At 38.0% G+C, this 19069-nt stretch overlaps 1 protein-coding gene across 1 annotated transcript in view; it reads left to right on the forward strand.

Moving 5' to 3' along the window:
* Positions 1 to 19069, forward strand: part of BOD1L1 (biorientation of chromosomes in cell division 1-like 1) — a 59154-nt gene that overhangs the window by 14372 nt on the left and 25713 nt on the right. The window contains exons 6-13 of the mRNA XM_011984136.1: positions 318 to 467; positions 2878 to 3044; positions 4578 to 4689; positions 5318 to 5456; positions 6794 to 6866; positions 8901 to 15036; positions 16791 to 16855; positions 18017 to 18101. Coding sequence (XP_011839526.1) covers positions 318 to 467; positions 2878 to 3044; positions 4578 to 4689; positions 5318 to 5456; positions 6794 to 6866; positions 8901 to 15036; positions 16791 to 16855; positions 18017 to 18101 — 6927 coding nt within the window. The remainder of the gene's footprint in view (positions 1 to 317; positions 468 to 2877; positions 3045 to 4577; positions 4690 to 5317; positions 5457 to 6793; positions 6867 to 8900; positions 15037 to 16790; positions 16856 to 18016; positions 18102 to 19069) is intronic.

Consider the following 19069-nt stretch of genomic DNA (forward strand, 5'->3'; position numbering starts at 1 on the left):
TTTGTCTTATAATTTATTCACATACATTATTTTAAGCAACTTAATTCATAGTTGGATATCCTAATCTTTATTAGGTAGTAAATACTTCAGTTACTTAAAATTCATTTTTTTTATTATATCATACATTGTAAATTAATAGTTCAGTTATTTTCACAGAAGTCTACTTTGCCTTTGTATTTTCTGTAAACCACTCTGCCTTGTTTGATAGTTTGACACGTATTTAAAGCAGAAAATTTTAAATGTAATTTAGTAATTGAGCTCTGAATATGTTCTTATAACGAGATGATTTTTTTTTCTGTTTTATTTTCCTCTTGAAGATTTATCTTTGATAGATTCTGATGTGGATGGACTTACAGACATCACAGTTAGCTCTGTTCATACCAGTGACCTTTCATCTTTTGAAGAAGATACTGAAGAGGAAGTTGTAATGTCTGATAGCATGGAAGAAGGAGAGATTACGTCAGATGGTAAAGCATTTTACATAATAATGCCTCTGAAGCATCCTGTCAAGCATTATTTGTATATTCTAACGGCTATTTCCTGAAAAACTGTGTGGTATAATAGCAAGAGCATGGGATTTTGTAGTTGGAAGATTTGTTTCTGAGTCCCAGCTCCAAAGTTGTCTGTCTGGGCAAGCTTGGTAAGTTACTAAATCTCAACAACCTTTGGTTCTTCATTCTTTAACTCTATCCCCTAGTATGATTATTAACTTAAAATGTAGAGGAGATAAATATATGAAGATGCTTTTTATTTGTGTGTGTCACATTTGGGGGCAGCATAGTCCACAACACTGCCCTCAATTAATGGCACCAGTTGCAAGTTCAGGGTTCCCCAAGACCACCTTTAGATTTGATAATTTGCTAAAAGGGCTCATAGAACTTACTGAAAGGTGGTATACTCACAGCTATGGTTGTTTACAGTTAAGGTACTCAGATTAAAATCAGCCAAGGGAAGAGGCACATAGGGCAGAGTCCAGGAAAGTTTCAAACTTCCAATTGTTCCCCCTTGAATTACTTCCTCTGCATTGATGTCTGACGACATATGCAGAATATTGCCAATCAGGGAAGTTCACCAGAGCCTTGGGATCCAAAGTTCTCACCAAGACTCTAGCATGTAGTCAGAGTTGGCTGCCCACATGGCTGATCTGAGTCTCTAACCCCTCTACAGGTCAAACTCATACTCCATGACCCACCACTCCAACCCTGAATCACATTGTTAGACTGTTTAGCTTGACTCAAGAGCCTTTGCACTCTGAAACACTCCAGTCAGGCCTAGCGTTCCAGAGGCTTAGAGATTACCTCCCAGAAGCTAATGGTAAAGGCCAGACCTCTCTGGGCAAGGCTGAATTCTTTATAATAGTTTGTTTTTCAGAAAACCCCTCCTGAGCACTTACTATCTTCCAGGCACTGTGCTAAGGACGTTCGTGTAATAACTCCTGTAGTCCTCAGAACAACCCCAGGAAGTAGGTATAGGCAAGGAGACAAAGTCAGAGAGACCATGTCTTGTCCAGTCATGTAGCTAGTGAGCACTAGTGCAGATTTCAAACCTGAGTCTGTGCTTCTTACCGGTATCTTATGCTGCTCTTACCACCTGATTAAATTCTGTTTAGGAGTAATAAAAATACTGAGTTTTATTTGCAATTGCCTGTAGAGAACATCTTATAAATTTGTTGCTAGCTTTCAGATAGGCTACCTAGAGAGAAAATCATAGAGGAGAAAAAGTATAAGCTTGTAACACCATAGATGAATGTGTCGGTCCCTCCCATTTTTTTTTCTTCAATTTCACAAACTAAAAAAAGCAGCAGCAGCACTTCCTAATTATCATATGTGTCCTCATGAGGTCAGCTCTGTGTTACCTGTGTAGGAAGAGTGCTCCCTATCCTGTGAACACTCCACTTTCTCTACCCTAACTAAAATTAATTCTTGATGCCTTTTGGGTCTTCTTAAGTTTTTTCCTGGTAAGACTAGATTTTATATGTATGGAATTTTAAAAGTAAGAAGATGGCTATTTTAAGAGTACATAGTAGGAAATGAAAACCTTGCTTACCTTTTTTTCTTCTTCCTGTGTCAAAGCAAAACAGATTACCTTCCAGTTATTGATCCAGGTATTCATTCAATCCAGTTATTGATTCCCGCCTCTTCCCTAAATGAGAAATTCAGAGGTGGTCATTAAAATCTCAAGTTTACTTTAAAGTTCAGCTTCCAGTGGATTTGTTGAACTTAACAATGGTAAAGCATAAATATCAAGTCCAGTGAAAAATAAGAATTGTTTGTCCAGAGAACACTGAGGCACAGATGGAGGCTTTTAGGCTGAGATAGCTCCAGTGCCTTGGGTTCCTACAAAGGCAAACTGAAGCTCAGTCTAAATAGTAAAACAGAGATTAAACGTAGCTCGATCAGAAACCTCCAATTAACTTCTAACTAGGGACTTTCCACCAGATCATAGTCACATAAGGCACATACCTAGCTGTAGCCAATCCAGTCATGTATTTCGTCTGCTTTTGTGTTCAGCCTGTAAAAGCCCACTGCTTGTGTTGCCGAAGCAGAGCTCTCAGAACCTCTCGTCGTTCTGACGCCTGATTCATGAATCATTCTTTGCTCCAAAAAACTCTGTTAAATTTAATTTGTCTGAAATTTTCCTTTTAACAGCATAAATAACTATAATGTCTAATTTTTCTTTGTCTTATTTATGTGTGAGAAGCTGATAAGAAATAAAAATATGAATTATAGCCTTTAAAAGTCAATTTCTGAAATTTTCACATCCTAATATTTCCCCTTTTGGACCTCCAATTGATCTTGTCTTTGCTGCTTGTACAGCATAATGTTGATTTTATGCTAATTCACAGACATACTCCTCTTTCTATTAACTTTCTTACAGATGAAGAGAAGAACAAACAGAATAAAACAAAAACTCAAACTAGTGATTCTAGTGAAGGAAAAACAAAAAGTGTACGGCATGCGTATGTCCACAAACCGTATCTTTACTCAAAGTACTATAGTGATTCTGATGATGAGCTTACTGTAGAACAACGACGACAGTCCATTGTAAGTCCACTTTGTTCTGTTATATTAACCTACTACATCAGGTTAACAAACTTAAATAGTCTATCTGCAAGGTACTGGTGTGCATATGAAGCAGAGACATACAGGATTTGCCTGTAGGAACCTTGTCATTTAACTAGGTAGAGTAGATGTAAACATGTGACGGAGATGTTTGTGTCATCATTACTAATACAAGCGAATATCCCTTATCCAAAATGGGTGGGACCAGAGGTGTTGCAAATTTTGGAATTTTTCACAATTTGGAATATTTGCATATACATAGTGAGAAATCTTAGGGATGGAACCCAAGTCTAAACATAAAATTCATTTGTGTATCTTATATACCTATGCACATAGCCTGCCAATTATTCTATACAATGTTTTTTATAATTTGGTGCATGAAACAAAGTTTTGACTACAGTTTGACTGCCACCTGTCACATGAAGTCAGGTGTGGAATTTTCAACTTGCGACAGCATGTCAGTGCTAAAGAGTTCACATTTTCAGATGATGGTTGCTCAACCTATAGTAGTGAAACTGGCAACAACCTAAATGCTTCACAGTATGGAAATGTTTAAACCAAGTGTAGATCCAATCCTGCAAGGATATGGTATGCAGCTGTTAACATGCTATTGAGATGGAAATGCTATTCACCTATTTCTTGGATTCTAAAATATTTCTAATTATAAAATGTACCACTAAATTAATAACTGCTTTTTAAAGAAAATTACTACCTTATTGTTATATATGTATGTTAGTTTTAAGATAGCTTATAATTTTAGAAACATTAAAGTATGAAAAGTTGTAAAATATGAAAAGTTCAGAATCAGGAAATGTTGTTACATAGGAAAATGATTTGAAGAAACTGCCCCAAAATGCTAGTGGTGATCAGCTTTCCCTTCAGGCTTATCTCTTGAAAAGGTTACTTGGTTAGAAGTTATGCACCTGCTTAGGATTTTTGGCACTCCGGGCCAGAAAAGAGTAGTTGGAGTAGCACAATGATTGTGAATTCTTTCTGCTGTAAAAGACAACAGCTGCAAGTCCCAAGTCCCTTGGGTCCCAAGCGTATAACCATCAAGTCATATATGTTGTAGAACTAGCCTATCACTTGAATTTTTATTTCAACTGTTTTTGATAATAGTTGGAAAGTTATAAACACCTACCTATATATACTTAATGTTCATAGATATTTTCACAGCTGTCTTTTTAATTGAAACAACCAGCTTATTTAATCACTTTTTCCCAAAATAATACCTTTCCCATTCTTTAAACTAATGGCATTCTGAAAGAGTAATGGCAAATTTTCATAACTGTTTATTTTATTCTGGTAACTTTCAGATTGAAACATACACATACATATGTATGTATACACATACAGATAAATGTGTGTATATATATGTAGTGTATGTGCATTTTTTCAGAGTCCATTAATTTGTAAGAACATCTGAAGGGTAAACTAAAATTTTTTTAAAAATACAGTTTTTCAGTGTGTTTCTGCCTTTGCCTAATAATCTGTTAGGATATTTTGTGGTTTTAGGCCAAAGAAAAAGAAGAGAGGCTTTTAAGAAGGCAAATTAATAGAGAGAAACTTGAAGAAAAACGAAAACAGAAAGCAGAAAAGACAAAGTCTTCAAAAACCAAGAGTCAAGGTATACATGTTAACTTTTAATATTTTAAACTATCTTATATATTTCATTATTTTCCAGGTACTCTTATGTTACTTATGAGACATGGATATAAAATAAAAGGATCTATTCTCAAATGTGGAAGATTTCCTTGCATTTTAATCTCATATGTTTATTCATTTTTCTTTTTTATTATATTGCTAAATCTTAATTAAACATTTTATCAGATACCAGCTTACGCAACTCGTTTGTTAGCGGTTTATTTTTCTGTAATGATTTGATTATCACTGGAAAGTAGATTGTTAACAATGAGTTATCAACCCTTGCTGGTGATTAATGAAATTAATCTATGCTTATGTTAACTAAAATGTCAAACATTTACCTGTAATATTGCATTGAACAAAATTGTATTCCCTCTGGGCACTAATCCTATGTAATATATGAATTCACACATACATACACTTATGTGATCATTTGAAATAGGAAAGATAAGACTTCTTCATCCAAAATATTATGTCTGTTCCAGCACAGCTTAAGAATATTAAAGCCATTTTGGCTTTAACAATGATTAGAAAAATCTTAATGAAAAATTAATATTATACTGTTTATAAAACTTTTCTGAAATACATTTTATTGATTGCTTCTTTTCTAGGCAGGAGTAGTGTGGACTTAGAGGAATCATCAACAAAGAGTTTGGAACCTAAAGCCCCCAGAATTAAAGAAGTCCTTAAAGAACGGAAAGTTTTAGAAAAAAAAGTAGCCTTAAGCAAAAAGAGAAAAAAAGATTCAAGGTACATATTTTATCTGGTCATGTTTCCCTTGTAACACTCCCCTGGGTGCTTTCAGAAGAGAGGCGTTGAAGTGACACTAAAGAGTTGTACTTAGGATGTGTATGTTACTGCATATTTATGAAGGACCTTAGGGTTTCGTATTTAGTATCAAAATGTTAATATCTATAACATTTCTAAGTAGTGCATCTTAATTTTTTTGGGTGTCTCAGATCTTTTTGATAATTTGATGAGAGCTTTAGACCCTCTCCCCTGAAAAATGTACGTGCATAAGCTAACAATTATCCCTAGAGTTTCAGAGTTTATGGATCCTCTAGAAGTTATCTAGAAGTATTCCTCTTGTTGGCGTTCAGTAACCACTTGTTTACAATTATTATTTCCAGTCTTTCCACGCTTTTAGTTTTACCAGTATTCCATGATTTTCCCCCAACCCAGAATCTGAGCCAGATTCCTTGTTAACACTGCATTATCATGGTTAACTTTTTAAGAATTAGAAAGCTAAAGAGACTCTTGAGGGTAGCTATGAAGTCTTGTGAGCCATGGGCTGCAATTTGTTTATTCCATCAAGTTGCATTTATGTAAATTTATCACAGACTTCAAGATAACTGATTTGATAATTTGCAGAACTTGGAAGAGTAGTAAGCTCTCAAATTTCTTACTGTTATTGCATCTCATCCTTATTGAGCTGAATAAATAAGACTTCCCTCTTTACTCAAAAGATAGTAATTTTGAAGTGTAATTATAGCCCATAAAACATTCATCTTTAAGCAACAAATTAGGAATTTTTGTTTCGGCTGCACTTTCCTTTAGCACCAAGAACAGTTCATGCCATATTTGGGATTGTGCTCTCCTTTGTTGACCAATAATTGATAGGATTTAAATTGAAATGTAACAAGTCTCCATTTATCGATTAAGTGTATAAATTATAGTAAACGGCTGGGCGCTGTGGCTCACGCCTTTAATCCCAGCACTTTGGGAGGCAGGGGCGGGTGGATCACATGAGGTCAGGAGTTTGAGACCAGCCTGACCAACATGGTGAAACTCTGTCTGTACTAAAAATACAAAATTAGCCAGGCATTGTGGTGCATGCCTGTAATCCCAGCTACTTGGAAGGCTGAGGCAGGAGAATTACTTGAACTCAGGAGCGGAGATTGCAGCGAGCCAAGATTGCGCGATTGCACTCCAGCCTGGGCAACAAGAGCAAGACTCCACCTCAAAAAATAATAATAATAAAATAAGATAAATAAAAATTATAGTAAAGGAAAGCTTTTTATTGTTTTCAACCTTCCTGAAAAATTTTCACATTTGATCCATGCTTTATATTTGACTTTCACCCTTAGGAATGTTGAAGAGAACTCCAAAAAGAAACAGCAATCTGAAGAAGATTCCAAAGAAACCTTTAAAACAAGTGAGGTATGTCTTAATAAAACCTCATTTCAAATGCTGTTTTGTTAGATATAGGCTGTTTATTCCTTTGAAATAAAACTTAGGATGTCATTTGACTTTTTTCAAGTTAAATAAAAAGTCACTTACATTCAGCATTTTTGAAACCCCATTTTGTTATGTCCCAAATTGCCCATTTTGTTGAGTTGATTTATATATTTGTCTTTTATCTAGGTAATAGCTACTTTTCTTCTCTTTTCCCATTTCTTATAATTGCAATAACAAAAATGCCAGTAATGACAAAAAAAAGAAAAAGGGAGGCTAAAATTAAAATCTAAAATCCCCCCACTATAAGAAATTATCCTTTTTATTCCCTTTCATTCCTTATCCACAGGTCCACATAATTTTTTAGAGTACAAGTAATCTGGCAAACTGTTTTTAACATTTTACTCATTTCATGTCACCTTCTAGGCTTCCTAATTATTTAATGATTGTGTAGTGTTACATTTAATGTAGATACCATAATTTATTTAAGTATGTCCTTATATTTTAGCGCTTAGGTTGTTTCCAAGATTTGATCATTTTGAACAGTAAAAGCAATGTACAATGTTTTCTTCCCCCTTTCAGGATTATTTTCGTGGGACAAACTTTTGCTTGCAAAATTATTATTTACAAAGCCACATTATCTATAGTTCTGTAGCTAAAATAGCTTATTATTTCCAGAGGGAAAAAGCAATAGTTTAGTGATTATTTGTTTATCATCAGCAAATATAAATTTATTTACTCAGAAATTAAAGGCGTATTTAGAAATATATAGTGATGGTTTAATGACATATTTTTAAAGATTTAACTTTGTGATAATTCTCTATAAAAAATTATCTCATAAGATTGTATTCACATTGTTTAGAATTAGTTTTTTATTGTGAAGTTAGGTTGCACAAACTCCTGTTAGTTCTTTGAGTAATTTAATTTTAAGCTATTTAATAAGGTCTTGTTATGACCTGGACCCTATTATTAGTAGAAGTATATTAATCTTTGTGTTGACATTTAAGGAGATGCAGTGTTAAACTGACCTAGAGGCACAAAGGTCTGTCTAAGAACTTTGGCCCATTATTTGCATAAGAATAATTATAGCAAGTAGTCAGTGGGTCTTTATTGAAGTAGATTTAGTCAACATCCCCTCATTAATATTAATCACCTACTTAGGGCCAAACCACAGGGCCAGGAGGAAGGTTTAGATGCTCTTGTCGCAGTATCTTTTTTGAATACATAAACATATGCATATGTTATATATGATATGGTTACTATGAGTTATTGCATACATTTGAAGCTTCGTGTATAGAATGTTGTACAAGTAGCCTAAATTCATGAGGTTTCCATACATATTTCAGGTTTCTAAATCAAACTATAGGAAATCTATATTTCAGTGTATTTCAATTTTAAATTGCCTTCATGTATTATGTTTTTGACTGTAAAGGACATTGGACTGTCATTTATTTAGCTTGTACTTATTATTGAGTACTGAGCATTAGTGAGCTCTAGTGATTCAGAATTGAAGAATTCATAGACAAATCAGTGCCTGTGGTATACTGGAAGGAGTACTAGACATGGAATGAAATAATCTAAACTCATTTCTAACACACCTACTTGAGGCCTGAGTGTCAAGTTATAGAATTATGCTGAGCTTCAATTTCCTGATGGTTTAATGGCATATTTTTAAGTATTTAACTTTATTTTGTGATAAATCTCTATGAGAAATAATCTCATAAAATTGTGTTCATATTGTTTAGAATTAGTTTTTTTATTGTGAAATGTGGTTGTTGTAAACTCCTGTTAGTTCTTTGAGGAATTTAGCTTTTTAAAATCAAGTTAATAATATCTATTTTTTAAAATCAGGTGAGTTTTTGACACCTACACAGGCTGCTTGCAAGAATTAAGTGAGATGTTACATATGTGACAGCACTCAACGACAGCACTCAACATATTAAGTGCACCCAAATGTTACATTTGAATCTAAAAATTGATTTTGGTATTTCTCATATTTTAATCTTTGTTTTCTTTCAGCATTGTGAAAAGGAAAAAATGTCTTCTTCAAAAGAGCTGAAGCATGTTCATGCAAAAAGTGAACCAAGTAAACCTGCCCGGAGACTTTCAGAGTCTTTGCATGTAGTTGATGAAAACAAAAATGAATCCAAAGTAGAAAGAGAACATAAAAGACGGACATCTACCCCTATTATCATGGAGGGGGCACAGGAAGAGACTGACACAAGAGATGCAAAAAGGCAAGTAGAACGTGCAGAAATTTGCACCGAAGAGCCCCAGAAACAGAAAAGCGTACTTAAAAATGAAAAACATCTAAAGAAAGATGATTCTGAAACACCACATTTGAAAAGCCTACTTAAGAAAGAGGTGAAATCCTCCAAGGAGAAGCCTGAAAGAGAGAAAACTCCATCGGAAGACAAATTGCCTGTGAAACATAAATATAAAGGTGATTGTATGCATAAAACAGGTGATGAGACTGAGCTTCACTCTTCTGAGAAAGGTTTAAAGGTAGAGGAAAATATTCAAAAGCAAAGTCAACAAACAAAGCTTTCTTCAGATGATAAAGCCGAACGAAAAAGTAAACATAGGAATGAAAGGAAATTATCAGTATTAGGCAAAGATGGAAAGCCAGTTTCTGAATATATTATAAAAACAGATGAGAATGTTCGTAAAGAAAACAACAAAAAAGAGAGACGCTTGTCAGCCGAAAAAACTAAGGCAGAGCACAAATCAAGAAGGTCAAGTGATTCTAAAATTCAGAAAGATTCTCTGGGTTCCAAGCAACATGGTATGACATTACAGAGAAGAAGTGAAAGTTATTCGGAAGATAAATGTGATATGGACTCCACTAACATGGATAGTAATTTGAAACCAGAAGAGTTTGTTCACAAGGAGAAACGACGAACAAAGAGCTTGTTAGAAGAGAAACTTATGTTGAAGTCTAAATCAAAAAGTCAAGGCAAACAGTTAAAAGTTGGAGAAACAGAATTACAAGAAGGTGTCACAAAACAGGCAACCACTCCAAAACCAGACAAGGAGAAGAACACAGAAGAAAATGACTCAGAAAAACAGCGGAAGTCTAAAGTTGAAGACAAACCTTTTGAAGAAACTGGTGTTGAACCTGTATTAGAGGCTGCTTCTTCTTCAGCACATAGTACACAGAAGGATTCTAGTCACAGAACCAAGTTACCATTAGCAAAGGAGAAATATAAGAGTGATAAAGACTCCACTTCCACTAGGCTTGAGAGAAAGTTGTCAGATGGCCACAAAAGCAGAAGCTTGAAACATAGTAGTAAAGACATAAAAAAGAAGGAAGAAAATAAGGCAGATGACAAGGATGGTAAAGAAATTGACAGTAATCATGAAAAGGCCAGAGGTAATAGTTCACTCATGGAAAAGAAATTAAGTAGAAGATCATGTGAAAATCGGAGAGGAAGCTTGTCACAAGAAATGACTAAAGGAGAAGAAAAGCTAGCAGCAAACACTTTGAGCACTCCCAGCGGTTCTTCCCTTCAGAGACCAAAAAAGAGTGGTGATACGACATTGATCCCTGAACAAGAGCCAATGGAAATTGATTTTGAGCCAGGTGTTGAAAATGTGTTTGAAGTATCTAAAACCCAAGACAGCCGCAATAATAATTCTCAGCAAGACATTGACTCTGAAAATATGAAACAAAAAACTTCTGCCATAGTTCTAAAGGACGAATTGAGAACTTGCACAGCAGATTCAAAAACAACAGCTCCAGCTTATAAGCCAGGCCGTGGAACAGGAGTTAATAGTAATTCTGAAAAGCATACCGACCATAGAAGCACCCTGACCAAGAAAATGCATATCCAAAGTGCTGTGTCCAAACTCAACCCTGGGGAGAAAGAACCCATTCATAGAGGAACTAATGAAGTGAATATAGATTCTGAAACTGTTCATAGAATGTTACTGAGTGCCCCATCAGAAAATGATAGGGTACAGAAGAATTTGAAAAACACAGCTGCTGAAGAACATGTTGCTCAAGGAGATGCTGCTCTTGAACATTCCACAAATTTAGACTCCTCTCCATCCTTAAGTTTAGTGACTGTTGTGCCTCTGAGGGAATCTTATGATCCAGATGTAGTTCCTGTGTTTGACAAAAGAACTGTTTTAGAAGGTGGCACAGCCAGCACCTCCCCTGTAGATCACTCTGATCTCTCTAATCAAAGTCTGACTGTTAGGGAATCAGAAGTCCTTAAGACAAGTGACAGCAAAGAAGGTGATGAAGGTTTCACAGTAGATACACCAGCAAAAGCAAGCATCGCTAGCAAAAGACACATTCCGGAAGGTCACCAGGCTACTTTACTGGATGGTAAACAAGGAAAGGTAATCATGCCTCTTGCAAGCAAGTTAACGGGCATGATTGTGGAAAATGAGAATGTTACCAAAGAAGGTGGTTTAGTGGACATGGCCGAGAAAGAAAGTGACTTAAATGCAGAGCCCAATTTAAAGCAGACAGTTAAAGCAACAGTAGAGAATGGCAAGAAGGATGGCATTGCTGTTGATCATGTTGTAGGCATGAGTACAGAAAAATATGCTGAACCTGTCAAACTTAAGCATAAAAGAGGCCCAGGTAAAGTGAAAGACATATCAATTGATGTTGAAAGAAGGAATGAAAACAGTGAGGTAGACACCAGTGCTGGAAGTGGCTCTGCACCCTCTGTTTTGCACCAAAGGAATGGACAAACTGAGGATGTGGCAACTGGGCCTGGGAGAGCAGAAAAGACTTCTGTTGCCACTAGTACTGAAGGGAAGGACAAAGATGTCACCTTAAGTCCAGTGAAGGCTGGGCCTGCCACAACTACTTCTTCAGAAACAAGAGAGAGTGAGGTGGCTTTACCCTGCACCAGCATTGAGGCAGATGAAGGCCTCATTATAGGAACACATTCCAGAAATAATCCTCTTCATGTTGGTGCAGAAGCCAGTGAATGCACTGTTTTTGCTGCAGCTGAAGAAGGCGGGGCTGTTGTCACAGAAGGATTTGCTGAAAGTGAAACCTTCCTCACAAGCACTAAGGAAGGGGAAAGTGGGGAATGTGCTGTGGCTGAATCTGAGGACAGAGCAGCACACCTGCTGGCTGTACATGCAGTTAAAATCGAAGCCAATGTAAATAGCGTTGTGACAGAGGAAAAGGATGATGCTGTAACCAGTGCAGGCTCTGAAGAAAAATGTGATGGATCTTCAAGTAGAGACTCAGAAATAGTTGAAGGAACTATTACTTTTATTAGTGAAGTTGAAAGTGATGGAGCAGTTACAAGTGCTGGGACAGAAATAAGAGCAGGATCTATAAGCAGTGAAGAGGTGGATGGCTCCCAGGGAAATATGAGAATGGGTCCCAAAAAAGAAACAGAGGGCACTGTGACATGTACAGGAGCAGAAGGCAGAAGTGATAACTTTGTGATCTGCTCAGTAACCAGAGCAGGGCCCCGGGAGGAACGCATGGTTACAGGTGCAGGTGTTGCCCTGGGAGATAATGATGCACCACCAGGAACAAGTGCCAGTCAAGAAGGAGATGGTTCTGTGAATGATGGTACAGAAGGTGAGAGTGCAGTCACCAGCACGGGAATAACAGAAGATGGAGAGGGGCCAGCAAGTTGCACAGGTTCAGAAGATAGCAGTGAAGGTTTTGCTATAAGTTCTGAATCGGAAGAAAATGGAGAGAGTGCGATGGACAGCACAGTAGCCAAAGAAGGCACTAATGTACCATTAGTTGCTGCTGGTCCTTGTGATGATGAAGGCATTGTGACTAGCACAGGCGCAAAAGAGGAAGACGAGGAAGGGGAGGGTGTTGTGACTAGTACTGGAAGAGGAAATGAAATTGGGCATGCTTCAACTTGTACAGGGTTAGGAGAAGAAAGTGAAGGGGTATTGATTTGTGAAAGTGCAGAAGGGGACAGTCAGATTGGTACTGTGGTAGAGCATGTGGAAGCTGAGGCTGGAGCTGCCATCATGAATGCAAATGAAAATAATGTTGACAGCATGAGTGGCACAGAGAAAGAAAGTAAAGACACAGATATCTGCTCCAGTGCAAAAGGGATTGTAGAAAGCAGTGTGACCAGTGCAGTCTCAGGAAAGGATGAAGTGACACCAGTTCCAGGAGGTTGTGAGGGTCCTATGACTAGTGCTGCATCTGATCAAAGTGACAGTCAGCTCGAAAAAGTTGAAGATACCACTATTTCCACTGGCCTGGTGGGGGGTAGTTACGATATTCTTATATCTGGTGAAGTCCCAGAATGTGAAGTTGCCCACACATCACCAAGTGAAAAAGAAGATGAGGACATCATCACCTCTGTAGAAAATGAAGAGTGTGATGGTCTCATGGCAACTACAGCCAGTGATGATATTACCAACCAGAATAGCTTAGCTGGGGTTAAAGATCAACGCAAAGGCTTGATGATTTCCACCAGTACCACAAATGATTACACCCCTCAGGTAAGCGCAATTACAGATGTGGAAGGAGGTCACTCAAATGCTCTGAGAACTGAAGAAAACATGGAAGGTACCAGAGTAAACACAGAAGAATTTGAAGCCCCCATGCCCAGTGCAGTCTCAGGAGATAATAGCCAACTCACTGTCAGTAGAAATGAAGAGAAAGATGAGTGTGCCATGATTTCCACAAGCATAGGGGAAGAATTTGAAGTGCCTATCTCCAGTGCAACAACCATCAAATGTGCTGAAAGTCTCCAGCCAGTTGCTGCAGCAGTGGAAGAAAGGGCTACAGGTCCAGTCTTGATAAGCACCGCTGACTTTGAGGGGCCTATGCCCAGTGCATCCCCAGAAGCTGAAAGTCCTCTTGCCTCAACCAGCAAGGAGGAGAAGGATGAATGTGCTCTCATTTCCACTAGCATAGCAGAAGAATGTGAGGCTTCTGTTTCCGGTGTAGTTGTTGAAAGTGAAAATGAGCGAGCTGGTACAGTCATGGAAGAAAAAGACGGGAGTGCCATCATCTCCACGAGCTCGGTGGAAGACTGTGAGGGCCCAGTGTCCAGTGCTGTCCCTCAGGAGGAAGGTCACGCCTCAGTCACACCAGCAGAGGAGATGGGTGACACTGCCATGATTTCCACAAGCACCTCTGAAGGGTGTGAAGCAGTCATGATTGGTGCTGTCCTCCAGGATGAAGATCGGCTGACCATCACAAGAGTGGAAGACTTGAACGATGCTGCCATCATCTCCACCAGCACAGCAGAATGTGTGCCAATTTCTGCCAGCATCGACAGACATGAAGAGAACCAGCTGACTGCAGACAACCCAGAAGGAAATGGTGACCTGTCAGCCACAGAAGTGAGCAAGCACAAGGTCCCCATGCCCAGCCTAATTGCTAAGAATAACTGTCGGTGTCCTGGGCCAGTCAGGGAAGGCAAAGAACCAGGTCCCGTGTTGACCGTGAGCACTGAGGAGGGGCACAACTTGCCATCAGTCCACAAACCCTCTGCAGGGCAAGGCCATCCAAGTGCTGTTTGTGCAGAAAAGGAAGAGAAGTATGGCAAGGAGTGCCCCGAAGTAGGACCATTTGTAGGAAGAGGAGAGCAAGAGAGCACTTTACACCTCATAAATGCAGAAGAGAAGAACGTATTATTGAACTCCCTTCAGAAAGAAGATAAGAGCCCAGAGACAGGGACAGCAGGGGGCAGTAGCACAGCAAGTTATTCAGCAGGAAGGGGCTTAGAGGGGAATGCTAACTCACCTGCCCACCTGAGAGGACCAGAACAGACGTCTGGGCAGACGGTTAAGGATCCCTCTGTCAGTGTTCACTATTTGGCAGCAGTAAATACCGGTGCTATAAAAGCTGATGACATGCCACCTGTCCAAGGCACAGCGGCTGAGCATTCCTTTCTTCCTCCTGAGCAACAGGGGCCTGAAGACAGCTTGAAAACTGGTACCACCAAATGTATTACTGGCCAAGAATCAAAAATTGCTCCTTCCCACACAATGATCCTTCCAGCTACCTACAGTGTAGCTCTGTTAGCTCCTAAATGTGAGCAGGACTTGACTGTAAGGAGTGATTATAGTGGCAAATGGACTGATCAAGCATCTGCTGAGAAAACAGGAGATGGTAACAGCACAAGGAAATCATTCCCTGAGGAAGGAGACGTAATGGTTACTGTGTCTTCTGAAGAAAATGTGTGTGACATAGGTGAGAATCTGTACCTAATTGCAAATTTTAACATTTTACAAGGATGATTGTACAACAGAGTGCGTTTAGGACAGTCTTCCAAAAGATGGTTTTGGTTCCAGAAAGATGAAATATCTATAAATTTTTTTCTCATATCATAATGTTGCAAAATAACTCATCAAACTTGAAGGTCAAACTTCTCTAAAAGGTACTTGTGTTTAAAAGTTTAAAACCTTTGGCCCATTTCTCATGTGTGGGGAGAGAAAAAGCAGGAGGCTGAGGCATGGGAAGTCCACATGTTATTTACATGACTGCTGCAACTTACTAAACCTCTTTGACCTACAGGTTTCTTGTCAATCAAAAGGAAGAGTACCCTACCACAACCCAATGAAAGCAATATATATATTTTTTACCACCCTCATTTTACAAATGAGGAAATACGGTCAGAAAATTTAAATAGTATTGATGGTCCTCGGGTGACTTTTAGAAGAAAAAAAGCTTCTGAGCCTCCGTTTCTTGTATAAAATGGGGATAATAAGATGGGATCACAATACAAAGGCAAACATGATTCCAACCCTCATCTGATTAGAGGTTTGCAGTATGTATTTGTTCAGTCTGCTGGTTCCTTTGAATCAAGGGAGCACATTATTCTTTTTAACTGAGCCTATTTTTCAGGTGAAATGAGTTTCTAGTTTAGAATATATTTGAAAGTGAAAGGAAACATTTTTCCCTGCTGATAGATTTTGGACAGTGCTGGTCTGTTAGAAATAGTTAATGACTTTCAAGGATATTATATCAGTCATGCCTTACACCATCCAACTTCAGATACTTTAAGTGGACAGTGACACTTTAAAGCGTGACAATTGCCTAGAATGGTATTAAGCACAGGATGCTGTAAGAACCAAAGGGTCCTTATGCGCTGGACTTGAAGGGGCAGAGGAATTCTTTTCCACTCTGACTGTATAAATTGTAGCATCCTGGACTTTTAACTGAAACAGACCTTAGCCATCAGCTAACCCAGTCTCAGGAAACTGAGGCCAATAGATTTAGTCTTGTTCATTATAGAGACTTAGGAGAGTTTAAGAAATGCTCCAAGGGTTGGAACAAGTAACTTTACAAGTTTCTGTTGAATTTAGCCTAGAGTAAATTGAATGCTTCAGAAGTTTTTATGACTCAATCATTGCTACAATTACTCATCCCTCTTTTTTTCCTGAAGAAGTGAAAATAGAAGGGTTTCTACAGAAGCTTCTACACAATCTACAGAAGGATATAGGAAAGAGGCAAGACCAGAGTAGAATCTCTCCACCTGACAAAATTTTATTTTCTTTTTGTCTACCTCACAGTTTAACTTTGTGTTCAATATTTGTGTTCAATGTGAAGCAAGTAAAGTGAATCTGTTAATAAATCACCTTTACTGAGAATAGACCTTAGTGACTCAGAATATTTTTAAGGACAAACTTGATGGAGATCGCTGCAGAAAAATACTTGGAAATGAAGATGTCTCCACAGATAATGCTTTTGTCATTCTTTCTGGGCAGTTATCTTACTGTGCAAACAAGAATTTCACTCACCCAAAATGAGCAAGTAATCCCTGCCTTTCATCCAGATTCTTTTTATACAACATATTCCTTTTGGTCATTTTCTACTGACAGCAAAATAAACCAGAAAAGGAAGGTGGCACGGCATGTCAGATAACCACATTCCATTACTTTTGACCCCGGATGTATTTTGCAAGCAAATTCTTAAATTGTACTAAATGGCTTGAATTTTATTAGGCAATGAAGAGTCTCCATTGAATGTTTTGGGAGGATTGGAACTGAAAGCCAACTTGAAAATGGAGGTATGGCTTATAATTCAGCTGTGCTGAACTGTAAGTGATTAAATACTGTTTCATCACATATACACATATTTATACTTATGTGATATATAGCTCCGGTTCTCATTGTACTTATGACACTTAGTGGTGTTATTGTCATATCCTGTGGGGGAGAAAGTTAAGAACCTCAGTAATCTTAGTAAATAGTGCCATCATCAGTTCCATTTACTCAAGCCAGAAACACAAGAGTCACCATAAGTTTCTCCGTCATCCCACATTTTATTTATCGCCATTTCTTACAGGTTCCATTTCCAAAATATAACATGAGTCCATCTATTTCTGTTTCTACAGTCACCACCTTAGGCTAAGCCACTACTTCAGTAGCCTCTCCATTAGGCTTATTTTGCTCCAGCCCTCCTCCAGTGTGATTCACACTGCAGGTAGTCTTTAGAAACATAACTTAGGCCCTGTCATAGCGCTGCTTAAAATTTGTGGTGGCTTCCCATCATGCTTAGAATAAAATCTGCTTTTTTTTTTTTTTTTTTTTTAAGGATGGCTTTGGTGCTTACACAATTTAGTCTCCATATCCTCTTTCTAGCCTGATCTCAAGGCACCATCCAAGTATATGTGACAAGACGGCAGTGAACATGGGGGTTATGAACACCACAGAGGAAACACAACTTGCCCAATAGGAGCAAGGGGCAGGTAGACAGGAGGGCTTGCAAGGAGGACACTGAAATAGAATTTTGAAAGTAGAGTGGAAATTTCCCAGAAGAGAAAGAAAGAGCCTTCCAAGCAAAGAGAATGTTGTGTTGTAGACCCAGAGACAGGAGGGCACGTGGTGTGTCTCAGGCACTGCAGTGGTTCACGGTGAGCTGTGGTGAGACTTAAGCCTGGAAGGCAGTGGGAGCCCATCAGGAAGAGTCTTGTGTGGTGTGCTGAGTTGGGGGTTTTACCTTTAAAGCAATAGAAGACCCATTGATGGATGAAATACAAAATTAAATTGATTTTTTTACTTGCTTGGTTTTTAAAGTTTGATGTATTTATTTTTAAGTTTTGTGTACTCTTAAAAGTAGGCTTTTATATTGTTTCAGGATGCTAGGGTTTTTTGTTTAATTCACTTGAGGTTAGTCTTCTTGTTAAAACCCCGGTTAACTTATTTTTACGGTGCTTTGGATTTTTTAGGCTTATGTGCCTTCAGAGGAAGAGAAAAATCGTGAAATTCTGGCACCACCAGAAAGTCTGTGTGGGGGAAAGCCAAGTGGAATAGGTGAGCTCCTTAGAGTGGTTGTCGACATTGTTTTTGTTTTTGCCTTGCATGTGGTTTTACCTTTCTAAAAATCAATAGTTGATGCATAATAACGTACAGTCTATATTAATTTGCCTCTCACTTTTTAAAATAGATTAGGGAGAATTCTTTACTATCTTATTTTTAACATACACTTTTCCTCATGAAATGTCAATCAACATTACGTAGGGTAATTGTTTAAATCTGATTACCTCCAAATAATAATGCAAAATGAAAGTTGTTTTGGAGCAAACACTTGCTCTATCCCAGCAGTGTTTCTCCATACCCCTGCCTGTCTCCAGACACTATTGCAGCTCACTTCCAAAAGGCTAGTCTGAGCCTAAGGACCCACTTTACACCATTTGCTCTTGTCTCTTGCTCAGGCTTTTGCCCCAGTGGCTGCACAGAAACTACTCTCAGCTTATATAACCTCTTCTCAGTCTCTCTGTGCAACATTCTTCATTGTGGACTACAGATTTTAAGGGAGAGCCTCAGTATCAGAAAGGATAAAGGCAGGAGCTCTTAAATGTTTTGGTCTCAAGGACCAAAACTTACTGAAAAATTAGCGACAACCCCAAAGAGATTTTGTTATATGGCTTATACCTGTTGACATTTGCCAAATAGGAAATTAAAATTGAGAAAAGTAAATACTAAGTCACTATTAATTCAATATAATTAACTCAGTATAAGTTAACAACTCTATTTTCATGAAAAATAGCTAGATTTTCCAAAACAACACAATTAAGTGATAAAAGTGACCTTGTTTTTGCATTTTTGCAAATCCCTTTAAGTCTGGCTTAATAAAAAACAGCAGTTTCTCATATCTGTTTTCACATGCAGTCCTGTTGCTATTTATTGTTTTGGTTAAAGTAAATGAAGAAAATCCAACATTACAGATAGATGGTTGGGTTTTTGTTTTTGTTTTGTTTTGTTTTAGTTTAGTTTAGTTT

The sequence above is a fragment of the Mandrillus leucophaeus genome, unplaced genomic scaffold (assembly GCF_000951045.1).
Source record: "Mandrillus leucophaeus isolate KB7577 unplaced genomic scaffold, Mleu.le_1.0 Scaffold261, whole genome shotgun sequence".
In the NCBI taxonomy this organism is placed as follows: Eukaryota; Metazoa; Chordata; class Mammalia; order Primates; family Cercopithecidae; genus Mandrillus; species Mandrillus leucophaeus.